The 14640-nt window shown below is 33.9% G+C and overlaps 1 protein-coding gene across 1 annotated transcript in view; it reads right to left on the reverse strand.

Moving 5' to 3' along the window:
- The window catches only part of PACRG (parkin coregulated), a 213412-nt gene that overhangs the window by 97701 nt on the left and 101071 nt on the right, over positions 1-14640 (reverse strand). The window contains exon 4 of the mRNA XM_041404402.1: positions 6264-6435. Within this exon, the coding sequence (XP_041260336.1) occupies positions 6264-6435 (172 nt within the window). The remainder of the gene's footprint in view (positions 1-6263; positions 6436-14640) is intronic.

The following is a 14640-nucleotide window of genomic DNA, read 5'->3' on the forward strand; positions in this document are numbered from 1 at the left end:
GCACTGACATTTTCCATTTTCTATTTAGGTCTCGCAACCAAACATTAAAACCAATTTATTTTGCATTCATATCTCTCACTCAATTGGTAAATGAGGCAACAGTTTCAGAAAATTCTTTGCCTGAAGCAGAACAAGATACATAGAGTATCCTGTGAGGTAAAAAGTACTCAGGATAAAAATGCTTGACTGTTGTGATCTACTTAATCTTGTTGATCAAGGGCTTATTTTAAATTCACAATCAGGTTTAAAGAAGTCCTAACATGAAGTGTTCTCAAAATGCAATTGACTAAAGTGATACATACTTCTCTTGCAAAATTTTGTCCAAAATCTTCAAAGTGCATAACACTTCACTAGCTGTACTTATATAATAGTATTGTGCTAAACTTACTGAACAGTAATGAAGACTGTTACAAAATACAGCGTTTCAATCAAGAGTGAATAAAAACCAGAATAAGAACCTTGTGTTCTGTACTTTTTAGAAGTCCAGTAAGAACTGATCCAAATAACAATACAGATGTACAAAAATGTCTTTCTGTACAACTGAAAGAGTGATGTGTTACAGTGAAATGATGGGAAGGATAAATAGGGAGTAAGGCATGAAAACCTTATGCCAATTTTGACATCAAAGACCTTTTTTTGTAAAGCCAAAGTCTAAGGCACAGAAAATGCTAAGATCCATAAGTGAAACACTGATGCTTTCAAGAAACATGATATAGCAGACTATGGCAGAGAAAGTCAGTCAGTAGCTTCTTTCAGCTTTAGTTGTGCTTCTAATTGTAGCATTTTACTAGATCAGCTCCTATAAAGCTTGAATCCTATTAACATTTGTGGACCCAGTTTAATTACATAGTAGAAAGAACACTTAAGAGTCCCAAAAACCTGCTCATTGACTATTCCAGTCAAGAGTTTCTATCCATTCCTAGGTGTACATTCCTTCCTCTGAGCTAAAATATTAAAACTGCACTGAGTATCCACCCTCCTGATGAAAACAGGTCTGCTATCACTGAAATGTGATGCCATCTACAGAAAAGTTCTGCAGAATCAAAGTAGTACAGACATCTGTACTGCAAAACTTAACTTAGCATTCTAAATGTTCTCTAGATCCTTGAAGAAGGTGGACAAGAAAAACCTGATAAAACAGTTTTCTTGGACTTTCAAAAGGAATTTAATAAGGTCCTTCACTGAACCTCCATGGTTTCCATAGAAATAAATAATAACATATAGATAGAAACTGTGGGCAACAATAAATGATTGAAGAAGAATAATATCACTAGTAAGGCCTTGCAGGAATCTGTGCTGAATTTCATGTTTTTCACTAGATCCAAAGGTGATTTGGAAGAGACTCGACTCATTATAACAAAGATTTCTGTTGACATCAAGTTATTCCAGATACCAAAGACAAGAACTGACTCTGAAAAACTCTATAGAACAACTGGGTGATAAAATTGCAGATGAAATTCATTACTAATAAATGCTAAATATAATACATTTATAAATTCAGGAAAGAATAGCTCTAACTCCAACTTTAAAAGTCAGAAATGTTAATTACAGATTTCACTTTCCAAACATGAATAAGATTTATTTTATTGAATAAGGAATACAGTTTCTCCTTACAGAGAATAAAGAGGAGTAAGAAAGGAGCTACTTCCTAAAGCAGTTGAAAACACCTGAAAAGACCAGTTTTGAGCAGAAGAATGTAACATAAACCTAACTGCAACTAATTGCACTGGTTGATGAAAACTGCAAGGGAAATAAATGCTTTAGTATTTGATACCAGAACAACTTTAAAAAATCAGAGGCCTTTGCTTTCTTTAAAAGCATTTTAAGTCTATAAATGCATGATTGTTTGCTTTTATCTTTCAGTCTCTAACCTTAATAACCAGGGCTGGTTCTCAAGAGCAACAGTCAGTCAGAAGGAAAATTACAATCAATCACATTAATGTTTTAACTTTCTGTAGCTGAGAGAAATAACTTACATGATCTGCAGAAAGAAAATTACAACAGACCAGAAAACCATATTTATTTCATAAAAATATTGCAGAACTTTGTGAAAGGAAGTATTTAATAGTCATTAAGTACTCCTAAATACTGTGAATATGTGAGAAGTTTAACTATGCTTAGAAAAACTGCTAGCAACACATTCAACTTTACATATCTAAATGCAAAAGTGACACTGATTTGACATTAAATGTGAATTAACTACACTGTACTCCAAGACAACATTTTTCATGCAAATAGAATGAAAATAAGAAAATGGAAATCAAGTGCAAACAGAATGTGAACAATATGAAAACAGAAATCAGTTTAATTTGGAAATCTATTAAACATTAAAAAGGACTCTGTAGGTGACACTGAGAGAGGAATGCTCCATTCATTTCTCTACATCTGACTCACAGAAATATTTATTACCTTAATGAAACATTTTAAACAAAGTTTAAGGTATCCTTGATTTACTCTATCACAGAAGTTATGTTTGACAGCATGGTCAAAGTCTCAAGAAGAAAAACTTCAGAGTCCCTTAGGATGGAGATTATTCTTTTTGGACTCAGTCAGAAGGACTGGTCTGCTGACTGGAACTGTGTAGAAACAATAATTCCTTCTAAGTTATAAGTGTAAAGATGACAGCTTTTCTAGCTTTTAGGCCTCAGTTCAGATTGTCTACATATCTGTTTTAGGATTCACAGAACAGAAAAGATTCTGGCAAGTCGGTGATCCAAGATACTTAAGTGTCCAATTTCACATTATTATCTTCATTAGCAAAGCTATATGAAGATCTTCCTATTGATCATTTTTAGCCATTCACTCCAATGTCTGTGCATCTGCTCCTTCATATGTGCGAGTGCATTTATAAATTAGACTATTGAAATGATCTGACTTTAAAAGTAAAGCCACTTTAAAAATATTTTTGATTTATTTTAGATTTGGGGGTTTTTTTCCTTTCTTTTTTTGTTTTTACACATCTAGACGAAAGTATCACCAAGTTGCTCCATAAACAATTGCATTAGCAAAAGTCAGAGTGTGGGAGCTGGAACAATTGGTGACTTTATGCATGCAGGGGTTGAAAACTCCTACAACAACATTGCCAGCAAAGCAAATGTGAATGGTAGCATGCTCGCTGCCTCTGAAAGGAGAGGAGGTGCTTCCATACACTCTGCTGCATGTCCCTGATGTTACTCATAGAAACAATAGAAAAGGTGTAGAAACTTCTGGCTCCCCCAGAGTTTATGTTTGCATGTGTGTCTCATGCGAGAGAACATTGGGGAGCCCTAAAATCAGGAATTTGAGAGTTGCAGAAGCCTAACAAAAGCAAGCAAATAGACTTAATGCTTTTCTGATCCCTTTGTTACGGGAAACGTAATATTAAAAGTAATAATTTTTCCCAAAAATGAACATCAAAAAGAATTTTACTCTCCCATAATGACAACAGAAAGGCTAGACAGACTCCTCTGTTTCCTAAAAATAAAGGAACTCTCATGTAACCTACAGACATCTTTGTTTGCAACCCCAGGGGGCTGAGCCTGGGTTCTGCTCAGCTCTCTACCTCCAATGCAAATGTGATGTGGGGCAAAATTAGCCTCCTTCTTCTGCTTTTTTACCTGTCTGAAATATGAAAATAGCAATATGGATCTTGCTGGCAAAGAAGATATCTGGCTGTGTATTGTGCATCAGAACTACCATGATATTGCTGCAAAGTGCTTCGCTATTTGCCATATATCTCAACTTATATATCTTTGCTGAAGTTGAAATAACCCAGACAATGGGCTTACCTACATCTTCTGTGAAAGGGAGCAAAAAGTCCTGTATCTTAAGTAATCCCATTTTCTGTGTTTGTGTTTTACTTATTTTTAGTTGGATTCCTTACAAATTTAACATAAACAGGTAATTGTAATTTGTTTCTTCTTAGTTTTATGTCATGCAATGAATGTATTTAAAAACCATTTTATAATGTTTTTCCAGTGCATGACACAATATATTCTGAATTTATGTTTTGAGAAATCAAAATATATTTTGAACATTTTTCTCTCTGAGAAACTAATGCCTCCAACTTGAGGGATTTTTTCTTCCTCTGAATTTCCAGTAAAAAAGTTCCTCCCAGTGAGACAAACAAACAGAAAAAAAAAAAAAAAAAAAAAGAATTATTTTTCAACTAAAGATCATTATTCTTTATTATTTTAATCATATTTCAGGTATTTTAGAAGAGAATCCAGGCCTGCTAATTTCTATTATCTGTCTTTTTTTAAGTCACTGCTTGTTTAATAAGAAAAAAATTGAAAGGATTTGGGCTTAAAATAACCCACAGATGGATTAAATAATATTATTTTCATTTTTAATGATACAGTGTTCAAATGTGTGATCTTTAAGCAAGGATGGCTGGAAGACAAATTCACCCTTAAATCATTAAAGTATAATACAGAATACTAATATTTAATTTAAATGCTTTTAGAGAACATTTAGGACTTCTCTAACATATTTCTTTGATGACCATGCAGGAGAAAAAGCTGCTTTTAAAAGCATTTTATCTATAGAGTTGTTTTTCTGTCCTTCTTTTAGCCTTTCCCCCTCAATCATATGTATTAACTTGCCTAACAACCAATTGATTCATTCTTTCACAATAGAAATATGGTAGTGGTCTAGAAGAAGACTGGTTAATCAGAAATAACTCACTCAGTGGGACACTTTAGAGACAGGAATCTGTGTAAAACATAGCTGAGTTTATTGTGGATGCTGCTGAGTCACAGAAATGCATGGCTACGACTACACTGCTGTATTACACAGTCATAGCAAATTTTAAAACCCTTATAAGTACACATTTTCAGACTCCTGGAGATGGTGGTGTCTTCTTTTACTATTAGTAAGGCCTTAATTAGGAAGAAGCCTTTACTATTGATAACCCTTAGACTCTTCACATATTAAAGTTGACAGGGAAGCATTTTTAAAATTAAAAAAAAAAAAGCACTGTAGAATAAATTAAAGCGGAAACAACAACTAAATTTAGCTAGCAGATTCTTGAACGTGTTCCAGCACCATAAACTATGACTTAAGACTACATAGCAAACCCCTAAAAATATCCTTACCTAGAAATCTCTAATTCTAAATGCTGTGTAATAGCTAAAGCTTCCAGGTAATTAAGCTAGATTCTCGTCTCAGAAAGACTTTTAAATCCCTACTGAGGAGATGCTGTCATAAACTTGCAGTCTTTTCTGAAGAAATTATTTCACCTTTCAAAAAACATGATACAACTGCAAATATATTTGGGTGATGTTGGAAATACAGTTCTAATGGAATTGTATCATTCCTCTCTTTACGTGTTTCCCCTTTAGAGTGAAAAAAATGGTAACATTGTTTTCATAACCTTTCTCAAGTGTCACAGAGTAAACATTCTGAATATTATATATTCCTTTTGACATTTTCAACACTACAGTAAGATAGAGATAGTGACAGCTATAATCAATCTTTTTAAATTGAGAAAAAATCGAACGAAAAAACCACAATTCTGACCCTTCCCACATTATTATTTCAGTATTATCAGGCTCCAAACTACATTCACTTCCCATTTTACAAAACTGTATTTAAAGCTGAACTGTCTCATGGACAGGAAAAAGAACAGCAATGATACAATTAATGATTAATTATAAAAAACAAGCCAAGTTTAACAAACATGAGCATCTATCCATAAAAGCGTGGCATGCGGATTTAAGAACCACCATAACTAACTAAAGAAGGATGATAGTTGCGAATAATATCTCTTCAAGGTACTGACCTCAAGAAAGGAAAGGACAAAACAATATATCTGAAAGACTAGGTAGTTCAAAAAAATAAATTTTTGTGGTAATACACTTGAAGTTTAGTGGTATTACATTTGTGTTAAAATAAAGTAACTATATAAAACTCTCAAAAGTAGTATTTTTAAAAGTCCATCTGCTGATTTCTCCTGTAATTTTAGATTAACTGGTCTGTACAGTAGAGGATTTACATTGTAAATATAGAAAATCACCTATGGAAATATCACTAAATATTTTCAAAGACCAAGAGAAATGTGTAATAAGAAAAACACTAACCAGAGAGCCTATTATGAAATACCACACATATCAGGTGATTGAAGGCATAAGCTTTCTGGCCTTATATCTTAAAAATTACTCACATTTTCAATAATTTTCATGTGATGTTCAGGTTGTCATGTTTTACAGCTTAATTAGCAACTTGTCAAAAATTTACATCATATAAACACAATTTATGGATTTTTCTCCTACACATTCACTTACTTTTTATTGGAATAATGAGCTGAGGCACAACAGGAAGAATCTTGTTTCCACCATGCTCCAGCAGGTCATGGACTCCTTGGCGAGCAAAAAACTCATATGGAAATTCTGTTTCACAAAGCCCATCAAAGAACAAAGGCAGAAAGTAATGGTAGTCCAGATCTTCAATCTCTACCTGAAAATACAAAATAAATAAACAGATAAATGCGATTTTTCAGTACTAATACAATGTGATCAGGCCAACAGATAATTCATGCCACTTACACAGGCATATTTAGTAAATATTAATTCATTTATCATCACTTCAGTATATCTTGAATTGCAGGTATGGTTTATGACAATATATTAAAATACAGAAATATTAGAACTAAAGAAGAGAATAAAAATTAATATACTTCCACATATTTTCACTTTTTGATAAGTCAGTACCAGATTCTTATATTCTTGCTTACACACTCTACTTTGCAAGTTACCAATAGGAATCAAACCAGTCATTTGAAGAACAATACTCTGCCTCTTTCAAAAAAATTCGTCACTTGGACACTCAAAACAACAAATAAGAGAAACAATCCTGTGAGAAACAAATATCCAGCACAACGCAAACATCAACATTTGTACAGTAACTCCCTAATTTGTTGAATAGTGACCTAGTTTATTTCCTTTTAATTTCAGGAGCAGAACTATAAAGAAATTCCATGGTTTTCCACTACGAAGAAAAGGTACAGAAATTACGTACCTATTTTTAATAGGAGTTTCCTTCCAATCTGAAATTACAAAGTATGCTAATCTTAACAAGCCATGGAGGGATTTTGCACTCTAGTTTTCTTCCCTTTTCCTTCTTTTACCCATTAGGACTCTACTACAGACACTCAGGCTAGCCAGGGAGAATCAGAAGTTTGTTTATGGCCTGCCAAAGCTCTGAATACAGCTGAGAAGTAACTCAACAGCAATGATTTTTCTCTGAAAAGAATATGATCCTCCAAATCACTTGGAGACCAATCCATCTCTTTAAGAATGCACTTCCATCATTAAAACACTTCTTAGCTGCTACCCAGTTTTTCCAGTGAGATTTGGTAGTATCCAGGTAAGATTCTTCACACCTGACAAGCTTTGTCACATAGGCCAAACTGAAGCTCCAAATATCCTAGATAAAATTTGTCAGGTTAAGCAGCACAAAAACCCCACCCACTGATTTCAGCACAGATATTGCAGTCTCACTTGAACTGTAAAAGTCTGAACTAGAACAGCCAAGAGCTGAACTTGACAATTCTTGGGTAAATCACACAGTCAGAAAGCAGCACATAGACATTCTCTCTTGGAGGCCATGGTTCATTTTCCTCTTTGCTTGACTGAGTAGATCTGAATCCTGGTCTAGCACACCTTAAATACTGACTTCAATCTTTCATGTTGAAACAAATCAATCCATGTAAATCAAAATTAACTGGAACTGATACTTGAAAGTAAGTATTATGCATTTGCTGTGAGTGTCTCACTACTGGCAGTCATAGTGCCAATGACATACAAACATAGCCTCACATGCACTGATTGTTAATCTCTTACAGGAGATAAAAACGGCAATTGCATAATACCTATTCACTGATGTGAATGAAATCAAGTCCCAGTAGTGGATCATGCAGGAGAAGGAACAAAGGAAACTCACATTTCCTGTTTTGTCAACATCATATATTGTTTGCTTCACTGTAATTTTTTTCTCATTGGCTTTTCGTTTCACAAGAAAAAAAAATCCGATGGCTTTATAGTCAATATGGACCCAAAGAAATGGCCTCAAGTTGCTCCAGGGAAGGTTTGGATTAGATATTAGGAAAAATCTCTTCACAGAAAGGGTTGTAAAGCACTGGAACAGACTTTCCAAGGAAGTGGTGGAGTTGCCAACCATGGAAGCGTTCAAAACATGTGGCTGTGGCACTTGAGGACATGGTTTAGTGGTGAACACAGTGGTGGTGCTGCGTTAACAACTGGACATCATGGCCTTTTCCAACCATAATGATTCTATGATTATATAATTCTGCGGTTATACCATGGTCAATTTGTGAGAAATTTCAAAAATAAAATAAAGTAACAAAAAGAAATTAAATATTATTATTAATAATAAATAAAATAGCAAAAATTAAAAGACATTGAAATTCCTAAATTGATGGGGTTTGCATTTCTTGAGGACATTCAGCATGCTACTACCAATACTCATTAGATGACAAAAAAAGTCTTCTCCAAAAGTCACAAGAAAGTTGTATCAGGTAATAACAGACCAGGAGGTCAGAAACTCATTGACAAAAAAGCAGGACCAAGAAGAAGCAGTCTTTTCATATTCTCTGTCAATATGACAATAAAACTTCCTTTACTATTTCTTTTTAATGCTTAATTTGTAATCTGTAATTTTTTAGTATTGAAAGTTCTAGTTTCAGGAAATTAAAACCAAAACCTGTAACAGCAACTTTTGTCTGCCAAAAGCTTCAGATGTTAAAGAGAGAGATCCATTTAGTAATGTCAGCTTTTTTTTTTTTTTTTTATGGGAGGTGTTTCACAAGGCAAAACACATTACCACACTGTCTTAATGACATGGGGTTTAGAATGTATTCCATATATGAGTATTTGACAACTCTTTCAAAACTAAAATTATTTCCACAGTGAAAAATGTCCTTCATACACATTCCTGTTAGGTTACTGAATCAGAACTTGCATCTATCTTGTTCCAAATACACATAGACCACATTTCTTTTCTTACAGTCTTCATTAATATCTCCCCTAATTGTAACTGCCAGTTATCTTTATTCTCAGAGATTTCGCATTTCTGGTATTCTATGAATTTTTTTTTCCTTTTTTTTTTTTTTGTGCTTGAAAGCTTGAAATATGTTTTTTCTGTTCCAGATATGAAGAAAGCATCTCGACTCAGAACGCAGTCAATGCTTTTCAGCAGTAATAATTGGGTCAACAAAATATATTATCCTTCTCTATCAACTCTGTATTATGGTTGCACATTACATACACACAGGAATGATATATCAACTTTAAGGTAAATAGGATTTCAGGATTTAAAAACGACTCAATTTTTTACACACAGCACAAAAGCTTTACTATGAGAAATCTTTTACAAGATAGACATATGACAAGCCAGAGATTATAGAGTATTTGTGTGTACTCCTCAATTAGCTCCAAATGCCTTAATGGCTGGTAACTAGCATGGCTCTGAAAAGGATTTTGATTATTTCTTGAAGTGTCAGCTGTCCAAGCACACAGGCAATTTTTACTTAGCATTTTTTTGCTCTATAATAACTCCCACAATATGGAAGCCAGAAATATTTTGTCTTACATTCTATGGTGTGAAACTCTTTCCTTCTGTGTTTACTATTTAGCTTTTGAAAGTGGCTATTATACATCTGTTCACAGAAAAATGTGATTTTTCTGGTTTTGCCTAAAACATCCTTTTGTGTTTTATATCCACCCACAAAAAATGCTGATTAATGCTCAAATTCTTGGCAAACTTGTCCACATCTGACAGTAATGCTGTAGCTATGGATTTTAAGAAGAAATCTCACAATAACTCTTATGAACTTCTGTACTAGTGGTTTGTAAATTCTGCAGACCTAGCCTCTGAATTTTCAGTAAAGAGGCACTAATAAAAATTAACGTATAATATATGATTAAATAACAAAAGCAACCATAGAATGAGTAAAATCTTTTGTTTCATGAAACTTTCAGGATCCTTATATGTTCTAAAAGCTCCTTAGGTGAAAAACAATGCACAGTTAATAAGTGCTGCTTTATTGTTACATAAAACTAATGTACAAGATGGGAGGAAACTAATTGCAGAATCACAGTCAATTTGTCCAGGAGAGAATCTGTTCCTATGAAGCAGCCCATAGTGAGTGGCAAGTGTGCTGAGGCAAAGAAAAATCAGATTCTAGACTGACAATAGAAAAATAAGACTTATGGCTAATCTGCCTGATACATGAAGAAAACAAACTATTTGAGAGAACTTATACAACTTTGCCAATAATGCTATCATTGGTCTTCCTTAAAGAATTTTATTTAAAATAATCCAGTAAACTATAAGACAAACCCAAGTTATGGAAAGTAGCGTTTAAGCCACATAATTTAATTTTTCATCTCGTTTCACACAACTGATTACATAATACCATGTCTTTGATCTGATTATCCAAAAACTGGATTTGATCTCCCAGAAACATTATATCTAACTGTGCATGTACTCATTTAATGTCTGGGTCTAAGGCATTAAAATGAAGTAACAAAACTCTGGAATTGGGTTGATAAGGACAAACAGGAGTTTTTTATAAGGCTTGTAAAGATTTTGTAAGGATTCTTTAGTAAAATAATAGTTTCTCTTAAGACTTACTTTAATGTCTGGTTTTTAAGGCTAATTAAAGAAAAACAGCAACATTTTTGAGCAGCCTCAGTTTTTAACTTCCTTTCCACTTTTTCTTCCAAGATTTCTTTCAACCTTCCTTTTCTTCCAATATCCTCTACAAATAGTCAAGATGAAGCTTGTGCATTTTACAATTTTTGGTTTCTTGTTTTTAATATATTTGCATAATGGCCTATTAGTTTTAATCTTCACTATGGAATGAGTAACAGTCACTAGTATTTCCCAGACTTGCCTAGATAGATTTTTCAATATGGTAATTTTGCTTATGGTTCAAAACACAATTCCACTGTTGCATTTAGTCCCTAGAAATTTTCTAGCAAGAAAAAAAATTCTCTTTAGTCTACTGTATTTCACTTTCTAATAGGGTCATACTACAATGATTTTCTATTGAAAGAGGCTTAGACTAAGTAATTACCTGTGTCTTATCAAAACAAAAAAATAAAAAAGACAGTCGTGCCTGTATTTTCCATTCTGCAATGAAATGCTAAAATACTGATCTTAAAACAAGTGGAAGATTATCGGAGTTAAAGAGATACAGATAATGGCAAGGGACCTAATAGAAACCATTTAACTCAGTCAAACTGTATTTAGAGCCTCTTTAACATATTCTGTAGACATTTAACTTCCCACAAGAAGTTAAATAACAAAAGAAAATATTTGCCTCCTATGGATAACTTAAGAGAAGCAATAAGAAATGTCACTGGAGTGTTACTACACTGCATATTTGAATTTAGCTTTGAAATAACTCCTCATGTAAAAATAAAACCCAAAATCTAAACCCCTAAAAATACAGAAATGTTAATACACAATAATTTTGAACTTACTCTATTTTCTACTACCTCCATGTAAGTTACAAAAGGAGCAGTTATTTGGGAAGACAAATCCCATCACTCCAAATGTCCTTCCCTTCTTCTCTCCACTTTATACACTAAGCATGATTCCACATGGCCTGGAATATCCCTACAGTCAGCTCATCTGTCCTGTCTGTGCCCCTACCCAACCTCCCATGCACCCCCAACTTCCTCACCAGTGTGGCAGAAAAGGCTTTAGCTCTGTGTAAGCCCTACTCAGCAATAACAAAAACATCCTGATATTAACAACCCTCCATTCAGCACAAATCCAAAATACAGCTCCATACCAGCCACTGTGAAGCTAATTAACTCTATGCCACATGATATGATAACCAAAACATTTTCTTTTCATTTGCCACAGCTGAAGGTAACAATCTAATCTTACTGGGGTTATTGAGGTGAGGAAAATTAATCGTCAACATGAAGGTCATATTATTCCCTAATAACTAGAGGATCACTGACTGGCTCAGAAATGGAGGCAAGAAGAAGGATATGAATTTGTGTAAAATATTCTCCAGCTAGACAGAGAGAGTAAAAAAAAAAAAAAAAAACAGCCTGAAATCTCTTCTTATAAAAGTAACATAAGAAATGATTTTTATTAAAGCAATGTGAATCTCTAAGTCTGCGAGCCATGCCATCCAAAAGATAATCTAGCACATTTCTGTGAGGAGGGGATTTTAATCCTGCATTTTCATAAATCTTTTCAACTGTACTCCCAGGATTTAAATTTTTTTAAATATACACCTCACTCATAATACAGAGCAGGAAAGTCTTGTGAAATATAGAAGAGGATCAGCGTATCACCCAGGAAAAAACAGGATGACAATAAACCCTTGGATTATGGGATTTAGGTCTCAAAGAATGATATGCAGTATTGAAGTGACAGATTAACAGCAAGGACTTCTGCTACAGTATAGGAGTTCATCAGTGTGACAGGAAATAGAGTTGAGCCAACTAATTAATCATTACAAGCTACAACTACATTGCAGCTATGAAAAGGCTATTAGCTATTTATAGTACAGATAGGAAAGCATTAAGGCTACTACACAAGGCAGTCACGAGACCTCACTTGTCATTAGCATCAATTTGCCTGAATATGAAATATATAGAATTATTCTCATTGATTCATCATTGGAAATTACAAGGAAAAACTGATATACAGGAACACACCAAACTGAAAAGGAAATTAACTGCTAACTTGTTCTTATTTATTTGGATTCTGTTCACAATAGATTTTGAGTCAACTGATTTGTAAAACTGCATGTAAAATATACTATTCTTTCCATACAGCAAATAATTGTAGACTACACTTCAAGGACTTCTTTCTTTTAATTGATGGGAAGTATTATAAATAGAAGATTAAGCACTCTGAGGAAAGGGCTCTGTAAACATGACTCTGACAAATGTGGAACGCACCTGAGAATTGTTCGCATGAAGCTAACAATGGACCACAAGATAACCTTAGTAGCAGACAAGAGTATTTCTGCTATTTCAGAATGTATGCTTATCTACTTACATCCTTCTTGCTCTTCAAAGGTTTGCTGACACTTTTTCAGAAACACAGTTGTTCTCCTTTTTCTTTATGTGATTTATTATGATGTTTTGGAGTTTCACAAGCACAGTCATGTAAAACTTTAGATGAAGAAAATAATTTCTCTGCATTTTGTTCATCTCTCATGTTTGCAATTGCCTAATATGAGCATTATATGATATATAAAGATCAATTGCATATTTTAAAGCCACATGACATGACATGTAATATATACAATTACACAGAGTTGAAACGAAATTAGTGACTCTGTTGGGATCTGTAGGCTGGTAGCAGATTAAGTTCCACCCTCAGCTGCAACATCTAAGAACCACCCCCCAGATTCACTTATGTACCAGCAAGAAGCAGAGGACAACCTCTTGTCCTTTACTTCAGAACACACAGAGGATTATCATCACAAAGAAGAAATGTTCAATTTTGCAGACACTTCATCAGATATCAGGTAGACAACTCTTCTCTGACAAGGAAAGCAAAAAGACACTAAGCCTGTCCCAGGCAAGGGCAGGAGGCTTGGTACAGCCCCCTCTCCAAGGCTGAGTTCGAAGGCAGGAGGACCTCATGGAGCTGGCTGCAAGACTCTCCCACTACCTTCTGAGGAAGGGATATCGATCTTCATGCAGTATGAAGTTGATTTTAAACAACTTCATCAGAAGAATGATGCAGTTTGTTCATCCTCACAAAACACATACAGTGCAGTATGCCAATAAAGAACTAATTTTATATATATATTTTTTTTAAATAAACATTCTTTTGCTCAAAGAAGGTTTGCTACCATTTTAATAGGATGAAGCCTAACATCTCATGTTATTTTTAAAGAATTATGAAGGTAAATCAGGTGAGTGTCAACTGATTGTATCCCATTAGTGAAACTAGTGGCCAAACTACTGGGTTTGTTTTATTTTTTGATGTTCTTTTCCTTTCTATTTGCAAACTTTTTCATGCATAGCTGCTTGTCAAATCACTTTGAAATTATTTGGTTTTAATAAAAATAACACAAAGCAGAAAAGTTAGAGATAAAGAAGAACACTGGGACAAAGACATACATAAAAAGTGTCTGTGGGAAAAGTTAAATACAACTGTCTGAAGATTTATTTTGTTTTAATAATTAAACTACAGCATAAAATAACACAAAACCACCTACAATGTCATGTACAACTCGAATTGTCCATCCATCCTTTTTTTGTCATGTTTGACATGTTAATTTAATGAAAACCTGGCAGTTTTATGGTGTTGGAAATTGTGGAAACTTATAAAACATATCATGAAACATTACCCTTTGTATTTTCACATACAATTAAAAAAATAACAGAAATTACAAAACCAAATTAGCATAGTGATTTTTGTATACTAAGAACATTTTATGATACAGTTCCTATTAGCTTCTGACTCAACATTTATCTCATATATGAAAATGACACTTCTCCCCAAGAAAGAGCAGGGTCTGAACATTCCCACATAACCATCCAGAATCCAGAAAACTATAACACAGTGGGAAAAATGCCATGAACGCTGTATATCTAAGCCAGGAACTCTTGCATCTTACCAACAAAGAAGTTATGCAGTCAAATCTTCCTGAAA

Source organism: Onychostruthus taczanowskii, unplaced genomic scaffold (genome assembly GCF_017590055.1).
Source record: "Onychostruthus taczanowskii isolate IOZ18803 unplaced genomic scaffold, ASM1759005v1 scaffold21, whole genome shotgun sequence".
NCBI classification, from domain to species: Eukaryota; Metazoa; Chordata; class Aves; order Passeriformes; family Passeridae; genus Onychostruthus; species Onychostruthus taczanowskii.